This window comes from Martes martes, assembly GCF_963455335.1.
Source record: "Martes martes genome assembly, chromosome: 10".
Classification (NCBI taxonomy): Eukaryota; Metazoa; Chordata; class Mammalia; order Carnivora; family Mustelidae; genus Martes; species Martes martes.
The window spans coordinates 110,595,070-110,620,993 of record NC_137898.1 but is presented as its reverse complement, the minus strand read 5'-3'; the positions used below and the strand labels follow the sequence as shown (position 1 = coordinate 110,620,993).

General features: G+C 49.1%; 1 protein-coding gene across 1 annotated transcript; it reads left to right on the top strand.

Annotated features, from left to right (window-relative positions):
• The first annotated feature begins 137 nt into the window (after nt 1–137).
• Nucleotides 138–25,924, top strand: ACAT1 (acetyl-CoA acetyltransferase 1). The gene is made up of 12 exons (XM_080816074.1): nt 138–293; nt 10,026–10,073; nt 11,729–11,846; nt 12,212–12,307; nt 12,749–12,849; nt 18,974–19,117; nt 19,584–19,734; nt 20,524–20,619; nt 21,897–22,010; nt 23,006–23,070; nt 25,057–25,214; nt 25,613–25,924. The coding sequence occupies exons 1-12, from the start codon at nt 222–224 to the stop codon at nt 25,731–25,733; spliced, it is 1,284 nt and encodes a 427-aa protein (XP_080672200.1). The 5' UTR covers nt 138–221; the 3' UTR covers nt 25,734–25,924.

Below are 25,924 nucleotides of genomic sequence, written 5' to 3'. Positions count from 1 at the left end.
GCCGGCCAAGTCTGTCCGCCGAGGCCCCGCCCCGCCCCGCCGCCCCTGCCCCGCCCCTTCCTGCCGGCCAATAGCCACTCACGCCGCCGCCGTCCGTGGCCGCTATTGGAGAGGGCGGGGCGGGGCGCGCCGGGAGCAGGGCGGGCGGGGCCGCGGCGCCAGGATTTGGCTGCGGGCGTTGGCATATCCGACTGCTGAGTCTGTCTAGACGCGCGGCGGTTATGGCTGTGTTGGCGGCCCTTCTGCGCTGGAGCGCCCGGGGGCGCGGTCGCCTGCTCCAGAGGCCGCTGCAGGTGAGGGGGGCTCGGGCCCGGGTCGCGGCGCGCCGGCACCCCTGGCTGGGAGGGCCCCCGCTCGCGGCGCTGGGAGCCCGGGGGGTAGGCCGCGGGCCCCGCGCGGGGAAGCCCACCTGAGCCGCGCACGCGCACACGCACCCGCGCGCCGCTCCCTGGCACCTGTGCGTGCCGGGCGTTCTCGGGGCCTCCGCCGCGTCCCGCTGCTCACTTGCCCGCGGGTGGCGCGGGGCACGGACTCGGCAGCCGGAAGGGCCCAGTCCGGGTCCTGCCTGGCCGGCAGTCTGGGCCGTCCGCCTTCTCCGGGGTTTCGTTCACGTCGTGCTAGTGCTCGTGCTGTAGGGGACCGGCGGGCCTGCGGGCGTGAGCCCCGAGGGCGGAAGATGCGCCGCTCTGATGCGGCCCGACACTCGCGGGGGAGCAGCAGGGCTCCTCCGCGCACGAGGAGCGGGTTGTACTCGGTGCTGCGACCCGAGGGCGTCCGGCGGCGTGCTCCGCTCCCGCTCGCTGTGTTTAGGGAAGGCGGGAGCCACGGCCCTGAAAGGGAGCAGGTCCTCCGGGGACGCTCAAAACAACGGAGCCTGCGTCTTAGATTTGCAAAACCTGGGAGTAGTGGAGGACTGAGGGCGTGGCCGGCGAAGGTGCCTTTGCCAGGTGGCTTGGGTCGGACGCTTCGAAATCCACCCACGTGGTAAGAGTTTAGAATCTGACCCAAGTCGGTGGAGACCGTTGGTGGTTTGGGTTCCGTCGTAGACCGAGGTTACGCAGGATTGAGGTGCGGGGGTGTTGGTTTCGGCGTGAAGTAACGTGAGCTGCGTGCTGGCAGGAGATGGGAGGCAGCAGCCGCAGAGATGTGGGGAAGCAGAAATGTAGAACTTGTAGGGAGTGGCCAGGAAGACGGGGGAGAGCCACAGTAATCCTGGGGGAAAGTCAGGAGGCGTGGGTTTCCACAAAGAGGCGTTCTTTTTTCTTTCCTTCCCCGTCTAAGGTAGCGCAGAGCGGAACTGGGACATGTACTTGGATCAGTTCTCGTTATTTCATTGCAATGGTTTGGGAAGTCAGGAAAGTATAAGTAGGTTAACCTGGGTTTCGACCGGTGTTGACCAGGTGAATTAGATGAACTAGGTCCTCTCAAAAAACCGAAACGATTGCAGAACCTTCTTAATTTACAGTTTAATTAAGAACTTAGGATCCAAACACATGTTGCTGATGGGAAGAGCCGTAGGTTTTACAGCACATGATTTATGGTGCTCATTTTATTGAATTCTAGGAATCAGTATTGGTCGTAATTTGAAATAAGTGGTGGTTTACTGGAAACCTGTTGTAACAGGATTTTCCATATTTAGTGTCAGTTTGTTGAATGGAACTTGACCTTCACCCATTATACTGGCTCTTTCACCTTTTCCTTCAGATACAAAGTCTGCCTTATGGTCTGCCTATATAGGAGCTTGTTGCCTTTCCAGCTGTAACGACTTTTTTTTTTTTTTTTTTTTGAAGTATATCCCCTTTCTCTTTAAGCCTCTGGTGGTAGAGTTCTGTGCCCCTCATTTGAAGAATGCCAGTGCTTTTTTTGGGTGGGTGTGTGTTTTTCTTTTTTCATCCTCTTGATCTTTACTGCATTTGATGCTCCTTCAAACTTCTCTGTTTTGCTGTTTTAACCCCAGGTTATTGTTTGTTTTAATATTCAGACTTTAAAAAAATTTCTTGCTCTGTGCCAGTCCTCAGCCTGTTTGCTCCCAATTCCTTTCCCTCTGCTCCTCTGTCTGTGTAGTTGTGGGGCTGACGCTTGCAAGTGCATACATCACAGTGTCTGTCAGAGGGCCCTATGTGTGCTAATGCCTTCCTGGTGCTAATCTCTACTGCCTGCCTCCCGTTTTCAGCTTTTCTATCACCTGTATATTATTCTGTGCAGTCTCTCATGGTTCGTCTCCCCCTCTGATTTCCCCCAATTCACTTTTCCTTTCTTTCTCCCAGTGTCCTCCATGTTATTTCTTGTGCTCCACAAGTAAGTGAAACCATATGGTAATTGACTCTCTCTGCTTGACTTACTTCACTCCGCCTTTCCTCTCACACAGAACAAAAGAACAGAGTGTGGTGGCGAGCCCTGATGGCGATCTGAGGTGGTAGTAAACAGGCCAGGGGCGGACCCCAGAGATGGCCTGGAGGTGGAGTCTGTTGACCTGAATGACTGACTGGCTAAGAGGAGCTTAGTTAGAAGGTGTTAGGTATAATTTGGGAGTCTTGGCCTGCCATTTAGATGGATTGTAGTGGTTTTCAGGGGAACAGATGTGGCAGGAGAAAGAAAGTGATGAATTGTGTTTTGGATTGAGTTTGGAGTTGCCGGTTTGACGACTAAGAGAACTGGAGGAAATGGAAATTTGGGAGTCACCAGCTGCAGATGACAGTGGCGTCCAAGATCATTGAGGAGCTCACCGAGAGCAGGTGTAGAGGGAGAAGTGGGGAGGGCTCAGCATGGGGCCTTTGGGAGACATGATGTTTCAGGACAGGCGGGGCAAGCAGAACCTGCCAAGGTGAGTGAAGAGAGGATAGTGTTATGGAAGAAAAGCAGGGGAATGTAGTGTCATCTGAAAGCCGAGGGGGGTGAGATTTTCAACAAGGAGGGTGCAATATGTCCTTGGGCTGCTGTGACACAATCCCACCGGTTGGGCAGCTTACAACAGAAAGCGTTCTGGAGGCCAGGAAATCTGAAATTACGGTGTTGGCAGGACCCCACTCCCTCTGAATCCTGGAGGGAAATCCCCCCCTTGCCTCGTCCTTGTTTCTGGTAGTTTGCTGGCAATCTTTGGGGGCCCTTGGCTTATAGATCTGTCATTCCTACCCTCCATCTGCAATGGCCATCTTCCCCCATCTTCTCTTCATCTTCTGTGCTTGTCTTTCTCTGTGGTTAAAATTTTCTCTCTCTCTCTCTCTCTCTCTTTTTTTTTTTTTTTTACGATTTTATTTATTGGGGCACCTGGGTGGCTCAGTGGGTTAAAGCCTCTGCCTTTGGCTCGGGTCATGGTTTCAGGGTCTTGGGATAGAGCCCCGCATCGGGCTCTCTGCTCAGCGGGGAGCCCGCTTCCTCCTCTCTCCCTCTCTGCCTGCCTGTGATCTCTGTTTGTCAAATAAAATCTTTAAAAAAAAAAAAAAGATCTATTTAAAAAAAAAAAAGATTTTATTTATTTATTTGACAGAAGTCACAAGTAGGCAGAGAGGCAGACAGAGGGGTGGGGGGGAAGCAAGCTCCCTGCTGAGCAGAGAGCCCGATGCGGAACTCGATCCCAGGACCCTGAGATCATGATCTGAGCTGAAGGCAGAGGCTTTAGCCCACTGAGCCACCCACGTGCCCCCAAGTTTTCTCTTTTTATGAGGCCATCAGTTATACTGGATTAGGGCCACCCTGATGACCTCATCTTGACTTGATTACTTCTGTAGAGACCAACATTTATAAATAAAGTTACATCCTAAGGTACTGGGCATTAGGACTTCTCTTCTTTTTTGGCAGGGTTGGGAGGCACAATTCAACCCATAACAGAGCACTTACTGCTATAAAAATTTAATATAACAAAGGGGTTAAGTAGGATTTAAAGAAGGGAATTATATAAATGAAATACCTAAATGAGAATTGTTGATTGAAATTAGCAAAACTCTTTAATACTTGGAGAGCTTCATAAAGAACTTAGGAAATACAGATTTGATGGGGGTATGGGTGGCTCAGTCAGTTAAGCGTCTGACTCTTGGTTTTCACTCAGGTCATGATCTCACGGGTTGTGGGACGGAGCCCCACGTTGGCTTCGTGCTGGGTGTGGAGCCTGCTTGGGGTTCTCTCTCTGCCGCTCCCCTTCATCCCTTGTGCTCTCTCTTTCCTAAAGAAAAAAAAAAAGAAAAGAAAAAAAATACAGATTCGAGGTATTACTGTTTTATGTAAGGGAATTTTGATTTCCTTACACAGACAATAACAGGTATAAACACAAGGTATTTTAGATGCTAACTGCTAAGCTCTGTATACTGAGAAGTTGAAAAGGTCCAAAAATGATTTAATCAGTTTTCTCAAAATATTTTCATTGATTATGGCTCAATTTCTAACTCACTTGGCTCATTTTTACAGGTATTTTTGGCTTGTAGATGTTCTCTGTTAATTTGCCTGTCTTCTGTGGTTCTACCTGTTTCTGCAGTGGAATAAAGAAACGTTAGTGTTCCTGTTGACATACTTGATCAGGAAAGTATATCATAAGCAAATCATTAGTTCCTGAAAGATAACACAGTACTTTGGAAAGTACTGGCCTCAGCTTCCTAAATTTTATTATTATTTTTTAATAAACTCCTATGTATAATGTACATTGTGTCTATTACACATATAAATGTACATATCTCAATATAGATACATATACACATATCTGTAAATAGGCAGGCCACTTAGATTTGAAATACCGGCTCTCCCCCTTACTGGCTGTGTGACCCCGGACAAGTTGCTGGACCTGACTGTGCCTTCGTTTCCTTACCTGTAAATGCGAGTGGCTGGTTGCACCTGACATATTCCAGATCCCTCGCCCCGCTCACGGGCTCAAAGCCGGCCCCGTGGTCGTGCTCCACGTCCTCTCCCTCTCCTGTGCCAAGTGTGTTCATAGTTCAAGGCCTTGGTTCTCCACCTTCCCTGTGGCAAGTGCTCCTTTGCTAGGTCTCCCCAGGGCTTCTCTGGAGGACTCACGTCTCTGCCCCGGGGGCCTCCCCAGGAGCCCTTTTGTGACGTAGCAGGTAGCATAGGCCCTCACCCCCTCGCTCAGTCGCTGGTTCGCAGGCCTCCGAATGTACTTTCTGCCTGCAGTGTTGTTTCTCACACTTGCTGTAAGCTTTGGATTTTGCTCAAATATTTGTTTGGTGTCTAACGCGGTCACGGGGAGAGAGTAAATAACATCTGTTCTCAGAACTCACAGTGTAGTGTGGAGCCAGGTCATCGAGGGGCCACAGAATTGTGTGCTCTGGAAAAAGTGAGCATGCCCTGGGTGCCGCGGAAACGGAGGCCGCAAGGCCTGCCCCTGCCTGGCTCAGGCAGGGAAGGTTTCCAGGGCCGGGGGTGCGGCCGAGTGGCCCTGGGCCGCAGATGACACTCTTTCTGCTGGTTGTGTTCGTCGCATGCCTATTACCGATGACGCACTGTCAGCAGGGGAGGCCGATTTCCGTCGGGCGGTCGGGGAGGAGCACTGTGGGAAGGTGTCCTCAGCGCTGAGACATCAAGAGTGGATACCGGCTCGCATGGGGAGCAGGGGATGGGCTGTTAGTGGCGGCTGTGGGTGGTGGGGCAGGTTGAGGACAAAGTGTAGGCTGGGCGGCTGGCACAGGGCAAGAGTGAAGTGAGCCTGGGAAGAACGGAGGAGGGGCTGTGTCCCTGCAGAATGACGGACAGGGTTTGGATGTCATTCCAGGAGCGATGGAAAGCCGTGGAAGGATGAACCAGGGCAGCGATGAGATCTAGTTGATGTGTTTAAAACCGACTGGACCGTGGGCAGAAGTCTGGGGTGATGGGAGGTGAGTCAGGTGCCTGTGGACTCCAGCGAGAGAGGCGACGGGAGTCGGGGGCGGTGGTGGAGACAAAGCCCGGGGAGGAGGTGAGCTGTGTATTGGACCCAGAGCTGGCAGTGTCCGTGATGGAGTGCGTGGGTTTGAGGGCAGGACGAAGGGCGAGTGCTAGGACTGGGGTTCAGGCACCGGGCAAATGGTGGTGCGATGTCTGAGGGGGGACGCACTGGGAAGAAGCTGGTTTCCTGGGGGAATAGGGTGTGGTGAGTGGGACGGTCCATGGAAGGCGTCCCTGGGCCCTGGGACTGTGTGAGTCAGAAGGTCAGCGGAGAGGTGGAGGCTCGAGATGGCCGTGGGCAGGTGCTGAGGGCGGAGATGCCGGTTTAGGAGCCGGGGAAGCAGAGGGGGAGAGAGGGTGGGCAGGGGTGGAGGGAACCTCCGGCCCAGCGAGCGCAGACACCCAGCATCAGCTCGGGTGGGGGTCAGCCGCGGGGAGGTGAGCCCCGTGTCACTGAGTGAGGAACCCGTGTCCCTGGGGGCCGGGGAGTGAGGGGACAGCTCGGGGAGAACACGGGTTCCGGTGGGAGGAAGCAGAGCCTGTGTGTGCTTCTGGAATGATCCGGGAGTACAGGGGTGAACGGAGTAGGGGGAGACATGAAGATGTGGCCCTGTGGAAAGGCAGCTGGTGGTGGCGGGGCTGGCCGGACAGGCCAGGGCAGCTTCGGCTGCAGGTGGCCGCTGTGCCAGGAGAAGTGGCCTCGGTGGCGAGGAGCCGCGTCCCGTTGCGGACAGGGCAGCGGGCGTCTGGGCCCAGCAGCCGTGCGGTAGGTGCTGCCCTTGCGGGAGCCTGGACGGGGACGTCGCCCACTGAGGAATCTTCTTTTGTCCCTTGTCGTGTGCCCTGCTCCTCTCCCTTCTTCCCCTAGTATTTTGGTCCATTCCGTTGCTTCTCCGCTTGCTCCTGGCTGTTCTCTCTGCGGTCACGGCCGTGGTTGGCAGTGGTGCCGGCTGGCTGTGGCCCCTGCGACGGGCCGATCCCGAGCCCGCGGTCATCCCGCCGAGCCAGGCCCCCATCAGGGCCCTCCCCTTTCCCGTCCTGTCCGCTTGTCGGCGTGGGGGGGCGGGGGTACGGGGGCAGGGGACTCGGAGGCCTGGTGTCCCTTCGCTCCCCTTTGAGGAAGCCGCATGGTCGGAGAGGCAGGGACTGGCATGTGTGCCACCAGTGGGGACTTGTAAAAAAAATCCGCTGCTTGGATACGGCCCACAAAGGATGATACATTCGATTTCCACCGAAAGTGTATTACTTTCCAAATACTGGGGAGTACAGGTGGGAACCTTTAATTCAAAGTTGGATCCCAGGGACGCCTGGGTGGCTCAGTTGGTTGGGCAGCTGCCTTCGGCTCGGGTCATGATCCCAGCGTCCTGGGATGGAGTCCCACATCGGGCTCCTTGCTTGGCGGGGAGCCTGCTTCTCCCTCTGCCTCTGCCTGTCCTCGCTCGCTCACTCTCCCTCTCTCTCTCTGACAAATACATAAATAAAATCTTTAAAAAAAAAAATTCGAAGTTGGATCGCAAGTGACAGGCTGGAATCCTCTGGCAGCACCCCAGATTCGCTGACCTGTGAAGGGGGCCCTCCTGCCCGGCGGGCGGGCGCGGCGGTCGGCTGCCGAGGGCACGTGTGTGCTGCCCCCTGACAGCCATGTCTGTGGGTGGCTCCCGGCGGGGAAAGCGTGCACCTGACTTAATGACCCAGCTTAATGGCCCAACTTAATGAGACACAGGCGGAGATGGCAGATACATTTTCTTTCAAGGTCTGCACAAACAGGTCATTTGGAAAGTGACAGCACGTCGGTGACACGTGTTGTGTTTACATTGGATGATGGAGCGATGAATGTACACAAACTGGGACCCCTTTCCAAAGCATTTCAGTGGCACCGCCTATTTGGAGACCCTGCACGACACCCAGGAACCTTCTCCGTGGAAGCCGGGGTGGCTTGTTCATCAGCCTCTCCGGTTTTTCACCGAGCTGTCTTTGGACAGTGGACTGTGTACGGGTGATTTTAGCATTTCTCCTTTCGTAAGATTGTAACGCCGCTGGAGTGTAGGGCCCCGCTTTGTGGATTCCAGATTCCCAGTGATGCCTCCTGTGATGTCCGCGATCTCAAGTGAGGAGTCGGGTGGTGGGAGGCGAGTCTGTTCTCTCGCTCATGAAGACTGAAAAGCCATCTCCTTGCAAGAGGGGCTGCACTGGGGCGCCTGGATGGCTCAGTGGGTTAAGCCTCTGCCTTCGCCTCGGGCAGGTCATGGTCTCAGGGGCCTGGGATCGAGCCCCACGTTGGGCTCTCTGCTTAGCAGGGAGCCTGCTTCCCCCTCTCTCTGCCTGCCTCTCTGTCTCCTTGTAACCTTTCTCTCTGTCAAATAAATAAATAAAATCTTAAAAAAAAAGGGGGGGCTGCACTGAATTTTGTAATGATTATGGTTTTGAATAAAAACCAGGATTAAATTAGGTTATTTCTTACAGCAAACTTGTTTATATGAACTTTCTACATAAAGGTGAGTTACTCTGTCATCTTAACATTGGAAAAAGGATTTTCTTAAATTCTCTTCTATGACCCAGTAACACCCTCTGTCTCGAAGCTGCCGACGTATCTGTTCTCATCTGAACGCGTTATGCATCAGTATTGAGAAGATGCCTTGTGGTTTTAGTGGTTCTCTCTGCTTAGAGCCACTCTTGGTCACATCTCCTTCCTTTTGTGCTCTGTTGCGAACTGAAAGCTTTAATTGGTTATTTGCTTTAAGTCAGGCTAGCTTTTAGATGTTTGTAGGCTTGTTTATTGCTCTGAGATATGATTGGCCATTTACAGCTATCAACAAGATTAGGGTCTAAATATAAGTGTCATTTTTGAATATTTATTATGCTTTCTGACTCCAGAGGATAAAAAAGTTTATCCTTTGTTCTTTGCCCTGCAGACTGTCCAGTTTTAGATCAGTCGGGTCTCTGAACTGTGACTTGGATTTTCTCTGCTTTGTTTTTGTTGGCATTTGTTACTAAAAGTGGTGTGGTAAAAATGGGCATGTAGGGAGAAGATACTTACTCATTTCTTTCTTAAGAAATAACTTATTTGGGGGCGCCTGGGTGGCTCAGTGGGTTAAGCGTCTGCCTTCGGCTCAGGTCATGATCCCAGAGCCCCACATCAGGCTCTCTGCTTCGTGGGGAGCCTGCTTCCTCCTCTCTCTCTCTGCCTGCCTCCCTGCCTAGTTGTGATCTCTGTCTGTCAAATAAGTAAATAAAATCTTAAAAAAAAAAAAAACTTATTTGGCAAGATAGACCATATTTGTATGAGGTGTGTTTGCTTCAGATAAATCAGATCCATTTGTTAGAAGTGGATGAAGGAAATAATAGCAAGTTTAAAATAAATATTTTTTTTGAAAAATGAGGACATTTTCATGTGGTACTGAAATTAGTTTAGAAAAAAATTAATTTAGAAGATTTAACTTAAAACTGAAGCTTATACTTAGGGGCGCCTGGGTGGCTCAGAGGGTTAAAGCCTCTGCCTTCGACTCAGGTCATGATCCCGGGGTCCTGGGATCGAGCCCTGCGTCGGGCTCTCTCCTTGGCGGGGAGCCTGCTTCCTCCTCTCTTTCTCTCTGCCTGCCTCTCTGCCTACTTGTGATCTCTCTCTGTCGAATAAATAAATAAAATCTTTAAAACACACACACACACACACACACACAGACAAAAAACTAAAGCTTATACTTAAAGGCTTATAGATTTAAAATTTATAAAGGTATCAGAAGTTAAAACAATTGCGGGGCACCTGGGTGGCTCAGTGGGTTAAAGCCTCTGCCTTCAGCTTAGGTCATGGTCTCAGGGTCCTGGGATCGAGCCCTGCATTGGGCTCTTTGCTCAGCAGGGAGCCTGCCTATCCCCTCTCTCTGCCTGCGTCTCTTCCTACTTGTGATCTGTCTGTCAAATAAATAACAACAAAAAATCTTAAAAAAAAAAAAAGTTAAAACAGTTGCAGTGAACAGCTAATCAAAATAGTATAAAGAAGTAAATTTTTTCTGATTTTAAATGATACATGCTGTGTAGAACGTGGAAATAAAAAATATAAGGAAGCAGAAAGAACTCACCAGAACCCCACCACTGAGAAGTATAAAATGATGTAGAATAAAGTTTTTTACATTACAATTTTACAAATATTTATTTTACAGGAAACAAGATACATGGAGCGAAGTTACGTTTCAAAACCCACTTTGAATGTAAGTATAAACTTAAATGTGCTTTAAAATTTTGAGAATTTAAAGGGAAATATAGTCAATAAAGAATGCATATTCTTATATTTGCATATATGTGGGGTCCTCTTGGGCTGCTGTGGGGGCTAGGAATAGCTAGTTACTGAAATCCTGTGCGAGATGCCCAGATCCTGGCCAAGAGATGGGTCTAGGGCCCTGCTCCGCGGCCGTCGCGTCCCCGTTGTCTCCCACAGAACCACCTTCTCTCTGAAACCGTGCGGGGTTCCTTACTCGGGGACCCTCGTATTGTGAGGGACACCTGGAAGATCCTAGAAGAAAGGGACTGGACCAGGCTGGGGATTAGACCGGGAGGACCGCCGTCTGATCACAGTGGTACTTTCCCAGGGGCCCTGTGTCTGACGGGTTCCTCAGGTGACGAAGCGATTGCCTTCTGTGTAGATCGCAGCCGTCTCCGACTGTCCCCGAGCTCGGTCGGAGAATGTGGAAGGCAAGTGTAAGGAGGGAATTGTTAAAATAGAGCTTGACAGTGTTTAAGAGAACTTTTATCTACTTTTTCTTCAATTTCACATTACTGTTTGTATTAATCATTTAGGGAGTTATGACTCTGCTGAGTCCCCGTTAAGCCCCACATCGCACGTAGGTCTGGATTCCGAGCCCAGAACAGCCTTCAGAAGGAAGCCGTTGGTTAGGGTTCTTGGTTTTGCAATAAACATGGGTAAAGTGATCGTTTCTTAAATTTTCACTGAGGAGTAGCTGTGAAATTTATTCTTCTGGTTTCCAGCCTCCTGTGGACAACTGGGAAGGATCTGTGCTTATTTCAGACTTGGTTTGTCTCAGGTTTTCTGTTAGATCTTTAATTATAAAGCATCCTCAGTGAACTGATTAGTCTTACTGCTATTCAGATATTTAGATTATTTTAATCTTTATTGAGTAAATAGTCATTCATAAAAAAGCGTGTCTAGTGGTGCCTGGGTGGCTCAGTTGCAACTGTCTGCCTTCAGCTCAGGTCATGATCTCAGGGGCCTGGGATTGAGCCCCACATCAGGCTCCCTGCTCGGCAGGAAACCTGCTTCTCCCTCTCCCTCTGTCCTTCTCCCTGCTTGTGTTCTGTCTCCGATAAAGTCTGGGGGAAAAAAAAAAAAAGAAGTCTGTGTCCTAGATAATAAAATGGTCACCCTTATCCATGGTTCCACTTGGCTGTGGTCCGCCTTGGTCTGGAAGGAGATGAGTCTCCTCCTGATTTCCTCAGAAAGTTAGTGGCCCAGTGCCTGTGTCACTCACTTCTGTCATCTTGGCACGGAGGCATTTTATCCTCTTGCGTTGTTGTCACAAGGGTGCGTACAGTCCACAGAGACACTGAGGGACACAGTCACCTAGCTGTTATGCCCGTAGGTGGTTCCTGGTGCCGTATCTGTGTTTGCGGGGCTGCTCTGGCTCCCCTCTCGCGGGGCCTCATGGGATGGTGGCTGTGCAGGCCGGAGCAGACACCGGCCAGGCCTCAGTTCTATCTGCAGGTCTGGGCATCCCCTGGGTGTCTTAGAACGGATTCCCCGTGGGTAAGGTTGGGGGTCTCCTGTGTATTGAGTTGTGTTCATTTCATGAAAGATGGTTTGGATAAAATCTTTAAATGTCATCATTTTTACCATCTCCTGTCTTTCCAGGAAGTGGTCATAGTGAGTGCTGCCAGAACCCCCATTGGATCCTTTCTGGGCAGCCTCGCCTCCCTGCCGGCCACCAGGCTTGGTTCCATTGCAATTCAGGGAGCCATCGAGAAGGCAGGTCAGTCGCCACTGTGCTCTTCGGGGGCTTTTTTCCAAGTGAGCTCTGCTGCCCAAGAGGCCGGAACATGCCCTCCTGACGGAGCTGGCCAGGCGCCCCACTTGCTTTGCTTTTTATGTAGAGGGGGGCGGTGCTTCAACGGGGCAAACACTTATTTTGCACTTACTGTATACATAACACTTAGAAGTACTCCATGCCCTCCTTTCTAAATTCCCTTGTAAGGAAATCCTTGTACTACATGTAGGATGAATCTCATCCCAGAAGAGGAAGAAACCCTCTTGCTGTAGACTATCGTGAAACTGATTAGGTAACCACTAATTAAATTGACTAAAATATGGAAATGCGTTTTGTTTTTGTAAAAACAGGGATTCCAAAAGAAGAAGTGAAGGAGGTGTACATGGGAAACGTTCTGCAAGGGGGTGAAGGACAAGCGCCAACAAGGCAAGCGGCCCTGGGCGCAGGTACTGGGAGCCGTGTCTGCTTTGATGGGTCCTCAGTGGTTCGCGAGAGCCGAGTGGAGGCTGGGTCAATGTTTTTTTTTTTTTTTTTTTAAAGATTTTATTTATTTATTTGACAGACAGAGATCACAAGTAGGCAGAGAGGTAGGCAGGGAGAGAGGAGGAAGCAGGCTCCCTGCTGAGCAGAGAGCCCGATGCGGGGCTCGATCCCAGGACCCTGAGACCATGACCTGAGCCGAAGGCAGAGGCTTTAACCCACTGAGCCACCCAGGCGCCCCATTGGGTCGATGTTAAATGCATCATATAATCCGATTAAAATTGGCAGGAGGGATGCTGTGGCGGGTTAGAGGTTCACGTGCCCTGTTGTGTTAATTTAAGTTCCGCAGGTGTGTGGGAAGGGTATCCGTGCTTTTCCCAAGGAGGCCTTGTTTGTGTTGGTTTCAGGCTTACCGATTTCCACTCCATGCACCACTGTAAACAAAGTGTGTGCCTCGGGCATGAAAGCCGTCATGATGGCCTCGCAGAGTCTCATGTGCGGACACCAGGTAGGAAGCGCCTTCGTTCCCGTTTTATAACCAAATAACAGGCGGCGCTCAGAGACGCTGGAAATCGCAGCACGTTTGTGCTTTAGAAGTGGGATTCGTCCGAGGCTCGTGAGGGGCTGCATCGGCCTGTTCCATCCGAAGGGGCGCGCAGGTGGTAGCTCGAGGGTCTGGGGTCCGAACTGAGGTGTCAGTGAAGAGGTTTGGGTCTTCAGTGACCCTTTACTTGGTCTTTTTCTGAGATTCTGGGGACTCTACACGAAAGATTTTATTTGCCGGAGTAGGAAGGGTTTGCATCGCGGAGGAGAAGGTGGTGCTGACCCTGGAGGTCCAGTCACTGGCGCAGCCCAGACCCGAGGCCCGATCAGGAGTCGCCGCGGCCCCGCTCCCTCGTCACACCGCGCTTCCCGCCGCCGCCGCCGGCCGCTCGTCTTCGCCCCGAGGTCCCGCGGGAGGTCGCCCGGGGCGCGCGTGCTGCGGCGTGAGGAGCCCGGGCTCGGGCCGCGGAACCGAGAGCTGGGCCGCGCGAGCCCTTCCTTCCGCGCGTGAAGAGGGTGAGGTTGAGACCGGCCGGCAAGGTTGCATGGTTGAGGCGGGACAGCAGGGGTCTTCGTGGCATCTGGTGCCTTCGGGTGTGACCCCCGAGGGCCTCCGTGAGGTGCGCCGCGGACGCTCCTCCCTGGCTGTTTCCGGTCCCCGGGCGGAGAGGGAGAGAGGCTGGGGCGCCCCCTCGCGGACGGGCTGACGCGTTACTGTAAACCACGTGTGCACAGGCGGGCCCGGAAATGAAGCGCGTAAAACCGGGAGGTCTTTCTTCCCTCTGCCGCTGCCGCGTGTGTCCTGCCAGGAGCAGAGAGACTCTGGGCAAGTTGCTTAAACTCTGTACCCCACGGAACGCCTGCGAGATCTTTCTCCGTGAGCACGTGCTCGTGTCCTCCTGACCCGAGTAACGAAAGCGTATGTTCTGGGCCCTTGTGGACTGGACATCCAGGTTGTCTCCGCTTCCTCACTGTTTTAGACAACGGCACCATGCGTGCCTGTGCGCGTGTATCTTGGTCACTGCGTCTCGGTCCTTGAACAGCAGCTCTGAGGGGGTTCCGTGGGGAGGTGAGAACAGCCCGTCTGGAGCCGGACAAGCGTGACCCCTCCTCCCGCCCCACGAGCTGAGCGCCTGCTCCGGGACACTCACCGGACGCGGGGGGACAGAATGTTAACAGTCTCGTCACCTACAGATTGGTCCCCTGGAAGAATTACTGAGAGCAGAATTTGAGTCAGAAGATTTCCAGAGGATATTTTCAAATGCTTTCCGTAAAAGTGGTACCAGTTGCACACTTGCAAACGTTGGGAACTCCTTGGTACAGAGGGTGACACCAGCACGGGGGGTTACTAGGCCTTGGTTACAGCAGCGAGTGGAAATCGGAGGAGATTGTTTCCATGCTGGGAACTGTTTGAGAAGGAAAGTTTTGTCTCAGTGGATTTACGGTGATTCTCTAGCAAATGCTGTTTGTGCTACCCGGAGGCGCTTTCGCCTGGTATTTCTGCGTGTGTACAGTTACCTGACTTACAGGAATACTAGGAATGAATATTTTTAACTATCAAAGTATTTTGAAATACTTTGGAAAGTGGCCATTTTTTATTTTGTATTGAAGAATAATTGATACCTTATGTTCTGTCACTTACTATTGCCATCACCCCCTGGGAATATTCAGTATTTTAGAGTAACTGAGTACAACTTACATGAGAAGTAAGTGAGAATCTCTTGATTTCAAAACCGGCAAAATATTTAGGTTTCTTTGGTCTGGAACTCGTGGTTGTCTTTATTCCTGGTTAAAGGCTGTGAGAAAATAACTTGGCTTTAATGCTTCCATTAATGTTTTATATTAAACTATTTGTTTTAAAATAGCCCTTATATGCAAACAAGTTTCTTCTGTTGGTTTGTACTAACCGGTTAGTTGATTAGTATCACTGATAGACGTGACAAGGTCTGTGGCCCTGAAAGGAGCGGTGTTGGGTGAAGACGGACCTGGGAGTACAGCTATCCGGGGCAGGGCCGTGGCGCTGATAAACGCCTACCCAGGGACCAGGGAACAGAACAGAAGGACGGGCAGCTCGTCCCAGAAGGGCCAGGTGTCCCGATCCGGGTGATTCCCGTGTTGGTGGCGGGGCAGGGTGTGCAGGGGGCTGTGAGCGCGCATGAGGTCTGTGAGGGCCTCGCGGCAGGTGCGGGTGAGCGGACAGAAAGGGGGGGAGAGGCCTTCCGGGAGAAGGGCCAAGGAGCCTTTCATTCTAGCCCAAGTGACCTGCGTGCGAGTCCACGCCGCCGCCGTGGAGGCAGCGATGTGTGGCACGTACGTGGTCACGTAGAGAGTTACCACAGCCGTCTGCGAAGAGCCGATCGGGAGAATCTCAGAGAAGTAGGATTATTTCTGTGAACAGCTGTCATCTTTTAGAGCAGTGTTGAGTGTGGCAAAGGATCCTGGGAGTCTTAGGATACCTGATTTTTTTTTTTCTTTTCCTGATTTTTTTAAATGTTATGTTAGCCACCATACAGTACATCATTAGTTCTTGATGCAGTGTCCCAAGATTCATTGTTTGCGTATAACCCCCAGTGCTCCATGCAGTCCATGCCCTCCTCAGTACCCATCACCAGGCTCACCCAGACCCCCACCCTCTCCCTCTAAAACCCTCAGTTTGTTTCTCGGAGTCCACAGCCTCTCATGGTTCATCTCCCCCTCCGATTTCCCTCCCTTCATTTTTCCTAATGTCCTCCATGCCATTCCTTACGTTCCATAAGTAAGTGAAACCATATAATTGACTTTCTCTGATTTCACTCAGCATAATTCCCTCCAGTCCCATACAGGTTGATGCAAAAGTTGGGTATTTATCCTTTCTGATGGCTGAGTAATACTCCATAGTGTATATGGACCTACACCTTCTTTATCCATTCGTCTGTTGAAGGACATCTCGGCTCTTTCCACAGTTTGGCTGTTGTGGACACTGCTGCTCTGAACACTGGGGTACAGATGGCCCTTCTTTTCACTACATCTGTATCTTTGGGGTAAATACCCAGTAGTGCAATTGCAGGGTCGTAGGTAGCTCTCTTTTTAATTTTTGGAGGAACCTCCACACTTTTCCAAAGTGGCTGCACCAACTTGTATTCCCACCAGTGGTGTAAGAGGGTTCCCCTTTCTCCACATCCTCTCCAACACACGTTGTTTACTGTCTTATTGATTTTGGCCACTCTCACTGGTGTCAGGTGGTATCTCAATGAGGTTTTGATTTGAATCTCCTTGATGGCTAATGATGATGAACTTTTTTTCATATGTGTGTTAGCCATTTGTATGCTTTCTTTGGAGAAGTGTCTGTTCATGTCTTCCCATTTTTTGACATGATTATCTTTTTTTTTTTAAAAGATTTTATCCATTCATCTGACAGATCACAAGTAGGCAGAGAGGCAGGCAGGTGGGGGGTGGGGAAGCAGGCTCCCCGCTGAGCAGACAGCCCGATGCGGGGCTCGATCCAGGACCCCGAGATCATGACCTGAGCCGAAAGCAGAGGCTTAACCCACTGAGCCACCCAGGCGCCCCTGATTATCTGTTTTTTTGAGTGTTGAGTTTGAGGAGTTCTTTATAGATCCTGGATATCAGCCCTTTATCTATAGTGTCATTTGCAAAATCATCTCCTATTCCGTGGGTTGTCTCCTTGTTTTGTTGACTGTTTCCTTTGCTGTGCAGAAGCTTTTGATCTTGATGAAGTCCCAAAATTTCATTTTCGCTTTTGTTTCCTTTGCCTTTGGAGACCTGTCTTGAAAGAAGCTGCTGTGGCTGATGTTGAAGAGGTCACTGCCTACGTTCTCCTCGAGGATTCTGATGGATTCCTGTCTCACATTGAGGTCTTTCATCCATTTAGAGTTTATGGTCCAGTTTCATTCTTCTACACATAGCTGTCCAATTCTCCCAGCCCCATTTACTGAAGAGACTGTCTTTTTCCATTGGATATTTTGTCCTGCTTTGTTGAAGATGAATTGACCAAAGAGTTGTGTGTCCATATCTGGGCTCTCTACTCTGTTCCCCTGGCCTATGTGTCTGTTTTTGTGTCAGTACCATGCTGTCTTGGTGATCACAGCTTTGTAGTAAATAAAGCTTGAAATCAGGCAACGTGATGCTCCCAGCTTTTTTCTTTTTCAACATTTCCTTGGTGAGTCAGGGTTTTTCTGTTTCCATACAAATTTTAGGACTGTTCCAGCACTTTGAAAAATGCTGATAGTATTTTGATTGGGATGGCATTGAAAGTATAGAGTGCTCTGGGCAGCATAGACATTTTACCTATGTTTATTCTTCTGATCCAAGAGCATGGAATGTTCTTCCATCTTTTTGTGTCTTCTTCAGTTTCCTTCATGAGTGTTCTGTAGTTCCTCGAGTACAGATCCTTTACCTCTTTGGTTAGGTTTATTCCCAGGTGTCTTACGGTTTTTGGTGCTATTGTAAATGGAATCAACTCTCTAATTTCCCTTTCTACAGTTTCACTGTTAGTGTATAAAAAAGCAACTGATTTCCATGCATTGGTTCTGTAGCCTGCCACATTACTGAATTGCTGTATGAGCTCTAGTACTTTGGGGTGGAATCTTTTGGGTTTTCTGCATAAAGTATCATCAGTACATGTTCCTGACTGTACTTTCAACTGAATGACTCTGCTGCAGTCGGCCAAAGACAAGCCAGGACTGTGAACAGGTTATTAAGGAGGTGAGAATCCTGTGGGTGGGCACTGGAGGTTTTCCCCACATCCTTCCGCCGTCTCCTTGACCCCTGCAGTCATCAGGCGTCCTGTGTGGACCAGCAGCTTTTGCCCAAGCAGCCCGACATTTGCTCAAGCAGTGTAAACATCGCCTCACTTGTAAGGCAGGTGTTTGGGAAGTATTGAGTCATATTTTTCTTACAGACAAACTGAAAACACCAGAGTCAAGCGGCCTAAGGCCGGTTGCCTTCAGAAACCCCTCGAAGTGCTGCCTACTGAGCTTTACCTTGCCCTTTCTGCCGCGCCGGAGGCCAGGGACCACTGTTTGCCAAGTTCTGGCTGTTTCATGTACAGGGAATTTATTTCAGCTTCACCTTTGCTGTAAGCAACTTTACCAAAACCAGGAATAGTAAAACCTTGTCTTTTCAGGTGGTAATAAATCTCCAGATTGGGGGATGGTTGAAGGGAAGAGAGGCAGAAGGAAGCCAGTTCTCAAAAACTGGAGTAAGGGACAGGACTATCAATAAAGCACACATTTACTACCAGCCCTGTCAGGACACATTCATATGGTCGCTTAAACCTTCATTAACTGTAGAATCCAGTGCTTATGCCAAAACCTCTAACAGCCACATGCAAAATGCTAACGCTGGCACGTGCTCCAGCCAGCTTACCTTTCCAGGACTTTCTTTTCCTAGGTCTTCAGCTAATCTCCACCCTGGCCAAACTGGGTGTCTTATTCCTGGGGCACGGCTCATATTTCTCCTGCTGAGGCCTTTCCTTGGGTTGCCGTCTCCACTCGTCTGAAATCTCAGATCTCCAGGCCCATCAGAGCACCACTCCTAGATTTCCTCCTAAACAGTAACTCCCTCTTTCACATCATTTTACCACCACCGCTTGGAACTCTTTTGGCACAGTATCCTAATACTCTGTAACTCTCCAGTCCCTTCCCACGCATGCAGCATGCCAGCTGGTAAGCAACTTACAGGGGTGAGAACATGCCGCATCGTGGAGAGGGGAGGCACAGGGGAGTCATGCTGCCATTCGTGGGCCATGATTTTATTGGTTGTGTGCTCTCTCTTGCACGGTCTTTATGATTCCTGTGATTCTAGTGAAGCCCTTTCTCCAGTACCCGGGCTGTCCTGTCCATTATAGGGTATGCAAGGGGCACTTCCTCAAACTTCTTATGGGGAAGAGTTGCTTTATTAGTATACCTGATTCTTAAATATCCTGGCATCTTAGACCATTTCTTTTCATCTGGCTCAGAGAGGGTGCCTCTGTGCCCACTGTGTAGCAGCCTAGCCAGGCCCATGGAAGTGTGTCGGCGGTGGCTGCGTGGTGGGCGTCCACGGCCATAGGTCCTGTGGGAGTTGACGTTGTTTTCGCTGCTGAGCAGGATGTGATGGTGGCAGGCGGGATGGAGAGCATGTCCAACGTTCCCTACGTCATGAGCAGAGGAGCCACGCCATACGGTGGTGTCAAGCTGGAAGATTTGATAGTGAAAGACGGGCTGACGGATGTCTACAATAAGATCCACATGGTAATGCTTGATTTTTTGGAGAAATCCCAGCTAGTGCACAGGACTGCTTGATGTTTAAAGATACGCAGATTCAGAAACTGAAGGGTGGGCTCCATAAATGTTGATTTTAGCCATTCATTTCAGGAACATATTTCTTAGGTCCCCGCATCAGTTTGATTCGGGTGTTGAATCCACTGGCCCACACTGGAATAGGGAGTGTTCTGATTTCTGATTATAGATTCTGTAGCTGTTTGATTTCTGATTATAGATTCTGTAGCTGTTTAATTATTTAACTTTGAAATAGAAATTCTGGACTCACTGAAGTATCTAAAGATGAGACCTGAGTGAAAAATGACCTAGTACAGAAAGAGTGTATTTTAAGAAACTATGTTTAACGGCTAACCACTGTGTTATGTTATGCAGGTTAATAGATATTTTTAAGTTATGCAAAGTGAATTGTTTTTTTAAGAATTCCATCTTTTATCAGGGGAACTGTGCTGAGAATACCGCGAAGAAGATGAACATTGCACGAGAGGAACAGGACACGTATGCAATTAACTCCTACACCAGGAGTAAAGCAGCGTGGGAAGCAGGAAAATTTGCAAATGAAGTTATCCCTGTCACAATTACAGTAAAAGGTAAAGGGATGATGTTCCAACATAGGTTTTTTATGCTAAGAAATTCTTGCTATGCTAAAAAATTGTTTGAGATTAGTACATTTTTATCTTTGTTCACCTAAGGCCACAGATACTTTTGCTTATGGTTAACAGAGGGAAATGCTGTCCAGTTACAATGTAATTCCACCCAATTTCATATCTGCTTCCAGCTCAGCTACAAATACCACTAAGAATAATGTTCCCAATTTGAAGAATATATTTATTAGAAATTTTCTAGTATCAGTGACAGTTTATTAGCCTTTGAGGTGAGGAGGCAGGCTCAGGGGGGCACCCCCAGGACTGAAGGCCGCCCGGCAGCAGCTCTGGGAGCTGCGTCTTTTTGTCCCGTCTCCATCTCCGAGTCCCATCTGAAGGCTCTTCGTCACCGGGCAGGGAGGTCTCCTCATCTGCTCCAGCGGGGACTCAGCATGAAGACTCATTGAACTGGTTTCAGTTCCATTTCCACGGAGGAATGATGAGGTGCAGGATGGTGAATTACTAGCGCTTGTCCAGCCCTGGAGTCAGGAAAGTGGCTGGGATCTGTGATCTAAAAAGGGCGAGAGACGAGAGTGGGATGTGGCCAGCAAAGATTTAAAATGTTAAACTACTTAATAAACTCTTAAAGTCTCTAACAGAGAGGGTAGGTGGTGGATTCTCGACTAGGGTTGACTTGGGGTGGTGCAAGGTGTGCAGGCCCGGTGTGGGAGGTACATTTGCTGTGTCTTACTGAGGGACTCATTGTCCTGACTGCTGATGAGACTTGTACTGCAGGTAAACCAGATGTCCTGGTGAAAGAAGATGAAGAATATAAACGGGTTGACTTTAGCAAAGTCCCAAAGCTGAAGACAGTTTTCCAGAAAGAAAATGGTTAGTATGAAGAAATGAACCATGGCAAAAAGTAGAGTTATTATACCACCTCTACTCTTGGAACTGCCTCTGGATTTTAGTTAAGTAATTCTAGAAAACATTTAGATGTTATTTAGCATTTTCAATATGTCAAGGCTCATGTGAAATTAACAAATGATATTTATCCAAAAAATATTAAAAATGTTGTTAATACCTTCAATATAGAAATCCTGGGGAAGAGACTATGAGTATAGAACTCAGTTTTTCATATTTAATTCACTTTGAAAGTTTATTCTGTAATGAAACGTGTTTATATGCTAAGTACCTGTAAGATTCTTGAGGATGAAGTTGGCAGCAGTGTCGTTCACGGTTTTTTTCTAGTGCCTGACTTGTAGTAGGTCCTTAGTAAGTGTCGAAATCTACCATAAACAGGATTCAAGTGTCTCAATTAATGCTTTTGAAATCCTTGAGGTGTGGTCCATTCTGCTTTTAAAATGGGCAGATCTATTGGAGATTAGATTCTAAAGTTACTTTTTCTGCCTTTCCTGATTTGAATTTTTTAATACCAACTACAGGGATGGATCAGTCTTTTAAAGCACCGTGTAAAATTTATATTGCAAAAGTATATTTGTATATTTTTAGCTGCAATCTACTATAGGGTCTTGGTCACAATTTTTATAAAAGCTTACCTGATATAATTTACATTCCGTAAAATTTAAAACATTCAGTTCAGTTATTTTTAGTATTCTTGACAGTTAACTTCAAGTGATTGGAGAAGGATGTGGTTTTTTTTTAAATTATTATTTTTAAAATTTTATTTATTTATTTGACAGATCACAAGTAGGCAGAGAGAGAGAGGAGGAAGCAGGCTCCCCGCTGAGCAGAGAGCCCGATGCGGGGCTCGATCCCAGGACCCTGGGATCATGACCTGAGCCAAAGGCAGAGGCTATAACCCACTGAGCCACCCAGGCGCCCTGAGAAGTACATGGTTTTGACACAGTATCTGCTCTAATGTGGATAAGCAAAGTTAGACTCTGGGAAGAAAAAAAACCAAGCTGGTCCTTACCTTGGCAGCCTTGTAAGCCAGCACTTACCTCCTGCCGTCCTGCCGGTGTTGCTGAGCGAGCTGTGAACAAAGTGGTAGAAAACTAGCCAGAAACAGCCAGGTGTGGGTGTCCACGCATACTGGTCATTCCCACGCACCCAGCAGCCCCGGCGGTGCCTGCAGGAGTTCAGTCAGTTGAACCAAATGAACGTGGTGTGAAGTGTCGTGGCCTCACGCTCACTGCTGCTTTCAGGCACAGTCACAGCCGCCAACGCGAGCACGCTCAACGACGGCGCCGCTGCCCTGCTGCTCATGACTGCGGACGCGGCCCGGAGGCTCGACGTCAGGCCGCTGGCCAGAGTAGCAGGTAGCGTGTGTTCCAAACCGCTTTCCTCCTAAGCCCCTAAGCCCCGAAACCGAGTTTCCGTGTTGGTTACGAAGCGTTGAGGTCGGCTCCTTCTCTCTGCGGGTGGTTCGGTGTGACAGTCACTCGTATTTTGAGTTAGAAGCTCCTTTAATATTTATCATTCATTTTGTAGAAGAGTAAGCATCAGAGATCTTTCCTAGCCTGTCTGCTGAGTGGGGGTAGAAGGTACATGGTCCTGGCACGCAGGGGAGAGGTAACCACCTAGAAGAAGAAGAATATGAAGTTAGGGGTTTGGAAATAAATGCCAAAATGTCTCGACTTCTTATCTATGTGGCTGTCAAACCCTCCATCTCCTTAAACATTTTTAGCTGTAAAATCCACCTTGTGAGCGAGTTTAACAAATACATTTTGTTACTTTATTTTTTTAGAAGATTTTATCTATTAGAGAAATTGCAAGCAGGAGGAGGAGCAGGGGCACAGGGACCAGCAGACTCCCTGCTGAGCACGGAACCCAGGCGGTCCCACTACCTTCGGATGGTGACCTGAGCCCAAACCAAGTCAGATGCCTTATGAACCCCCTGAGCCACTCAGGCACCCCCTCGTTTTCAGCTGGGAGCGCGGTTTCCTAACCTCAGCACTTGCGACATTCTGCAACCAGTTTCCGGAGGCTGCACTCCTCGCTGGAGGACGCGCGGTCGCCTCTGCCCCCCGGATGCTGCAGGAAGGGGCCTTCTCCCCATGGCAGCACCTACATCATGTCTAGCTAATGCCAGTGTCCCTGGAGGCCAATTCCCACAGCCCCCTGCTTCGGAAAATCAGCGGCCTAGATGATGGATCTAATTTTATAAAGCTGAGAATCTTAGAACAGGAACAACTACATTTCCATGTATGATTGGGGTTGGGAAGCTTGCAGTTTGTTCTGCACATGATACGTGACAGATATCACTTGTAAAAGAGATTTTAATGACTTTTTTTTTTTTTTATTTTAAATAAAGCATTTGCTGATGCTGCTGTCGAACCCATCGATTTTCCAGTTGCACCTGCGTATGCTGTACGGAAGGTGAGAACCCAGTGCGGGGCAGTCATTACCGCATCGTGCCGGCTTCTGCTTAGAAGGTTGGGGTTTTAAATGTTACTCGTCTGCAGAAGCCTAGAGATAGATTAGGAAGATTTGAAACCATTTTTTTTTTCTTTAAATTTTATTTATTTGAGAGAGAAAGAGCACGAATGGAGGGAGGGGCTGAGGTAGAAGCAGACTCCCCCATTGAGTGGGACACCCAACGCGGGGCTCGATCCCAGGACCCCGAAATCACTACCTGAGCTGAAGTCAGATGCTTAACTGCCTGAGCCACTAAAGGGCCCCCAAATCTTCCAACTTCTGAGAACAATCTGAGCAGCCCACAAACTAAAGCCTCAGTGAAACCGACACAAAGTCTGGAATTATTTTTAGGTAGGATGCTTACTCACACCTGGCGTGGTAGCCACAAAGTGGGAGGCTGGTGTGGCAGAGAGGAGAGTGCTGACGGTCCTGGGTCTCGAATTCAAAGCAAATAATTCAGTACTAGGAGAGGTCTCCGTTCCAGAAGGAAGTTGCTGGGAGCCGGTCTTAGAGTAAAACTAAAACCAAAAAACCTACATACTCCAAGCGGTCACTGTCTCTAAGGGAAGTTGCTACGGGGTCACAGGAAGAGACGGTGCTGAAGGAGCCCGGAAGATTCCAGCAAGTACTCCCTTTTGAAGGAGAGGGCCTCACCCCGGGAGGGGACTTCTGACAGCAATACCCAGACAGAGCAGAAATCAGTGAGGAATATGGGAAAAAGGATCAGAAACGATGGGGTGGCAGAGCTCAGAGAGGAAGAGAATAAACAGCTTCTGAAAGTGAATGCACCGCACAGGACAGCGAGGGGGAGAAACAGGTCTGAAGGCGGAGCTTCGATCCTGACCCCGGCTTGACTGAGGGCCAGGGAAGGGGCCACACGGGTTTTGTCTCGTGTTGTGGGAGCTGTACAGCCTGAAACACAGAGCCTGCTGCAGGGAGAGAGGAAGGGGGGGGGGAAGAGTTCCCAGTTACTTTTATTAATGCTCACAACAATCTTTAAATAAAAGGACAATGGGGCACCTGGGTGGCTTAGTGGCTTAAGCCTCTGCCTTCGGCTCAGGTCATGGTCTCAGGGTCCTGGTATCGAGCCCCGCATTGGAATCTCTGCTCAGCAGGGAGCTGCTTCCCCCCACCCCTCTCTGCCTACTTGTGACCTCTCTGTCTCTGTCAAATTAATAAAATCTTCAGGAGAGCCTGGGTGGCTCAGTGGGTTAAGCCCCTGCCTTCAGCTCAGGTCATGATCTCAGGGTCCTGGGATTGAGCCCCACATCGGGCTCTCTGCTCGGCGGGGAGCCTGCTTCCTCCTCTCTCTCTGCCTACTTGTGATCTCTGTCAAATGAATAAATAAATAAAATCTTCAAAAAAAAAATAAAATCTTCAAAAAAAAAGGACAGCAGAATTTTAGAACATCTTCCTGCATAGCTGACGAACTACTCAGAATTAAAGACTTGAAATAATTTGCAGTGAGGATACAACAGCTAAGAATGTCTGCGCCTATATAACCCCACAGCAGCTTTTATACAGGAGAAACTAGGAGATGCAGAAAAAAACCACCGTACTAACAGCAGAAACTAACAGACCTCTCTCATTTGACAGATAAAGAATCTACAACTGATCAAAGTAGTAAAGTAGATTTTAAGATTATCAAGGTATAACCCCCGAATAGAGAACACATGTTCTTTTCAGGTATCCATAGACTGTTCAAGAAAACCTATCTTTTTTTACCTAACTTTTTACCTAACTTTCTATCGCTGCAAATAATAAATAATGCAAACAGAATTCTTTGCTCAAAATCCGAAAATGAAAAGGCTCTTCTTCCTGAAAACCAAGAAACTCCATATTTAAATATCTCTTGCATCACGGGGAACTAGAAACCCAGATTGCAGAATTCCAAGAAAACAGTGAAAATAAGTTTTGACGGTTAAACTGCTGTTAAAAAAATTTTAGGTTCTTAAAGATGCAGGCCTGAAGAAAGAGGATATTGCGATGTGGGAAGTGAATGAAGCCTTCAGTGTGGTTGTGCTAGCAAACATTAAAATGCTGGACCTCGATCCCCACAAAGTGAACATCGACGGAGGAGCAGTTTCTCTGGGACATCCAATCGGGTAGGTGAAGTCATACAAGTGTCTCTGTCTAGGCTGGTGGCTTCATGATGGGCTTGTAGTTTCGTCTCCTTCTTAACCGCTTCATGCTAATTCCTGTTACTCCTGGTCGAACTGGTCTCCTTCCCATCTGTCCTTCGAAGGGTGAACACCGTTTCTGTTAGGATCTAACACTGAATGCAGATCTGCCGCATTTGTTGCCTGAGAACTAATAGTGTCTTAGGATTAAAATCTATGCTTGGGCTTTAAAAAAAGCTGTCCTAGTTCTCGAAACATGTCTCCCACTTTAAGAAAAGGAGTTAAATTCTCTAACAGGCTTTTCAAGTGTGCTTGGAATGGGAACTGCTTTGACTAGGTATTCTTTAATTTATGAAAGAACACAAATGCTTTCTTCTTCCTAGGATGTCTGGAGCCAGGATTATCGTTCATATGGTTCATGCCCTGAAGCAAGGAGAGTATGGTCTGGCCAGTATCTGCAATGGAGGAGGAGGGGCATCTGCCCTGCTGATCCAGAAGCTGTAGGCAGCTCGTGTCTAAAACAACTCTATGTGGCCAGAAAGGTCTGCTGTAATCAGTATGGTTCACTACCCGGGGTCGGGTTATATACTCCCATCTGTTTCATTTTCTATTTTTTTTTCTAACATTTTTACAATATAATAAGATCAATCCTCAGAGCTTTTGAAATTATAAATAAATGTTTTCTTCTGCTTTAA

Coding starts and splice junctions, on each gene's coding strand:
- ACAT1 (XM_080816074.1), top strand. CDS start 222: ATGGCTGTGTTGGCGGCCCTTCTGCGCTGGAGCGCCCGGGGGCGCGGT. Junction 11,847..12,211: donor GGGAGCCATCGAGAAGGCAG/GTCAGTCGCCAC, acceptor TTGTAAAAACAG/GGATTCCAAAAGAAGAAGTG. Junction 20,620..21,896: donor AGTTTTCCAGAAAGAAAATG/GTTAGTATGAAG, acceptor TGCTGCTTTCAG/GCACAGTCACAGCCGCCAAC.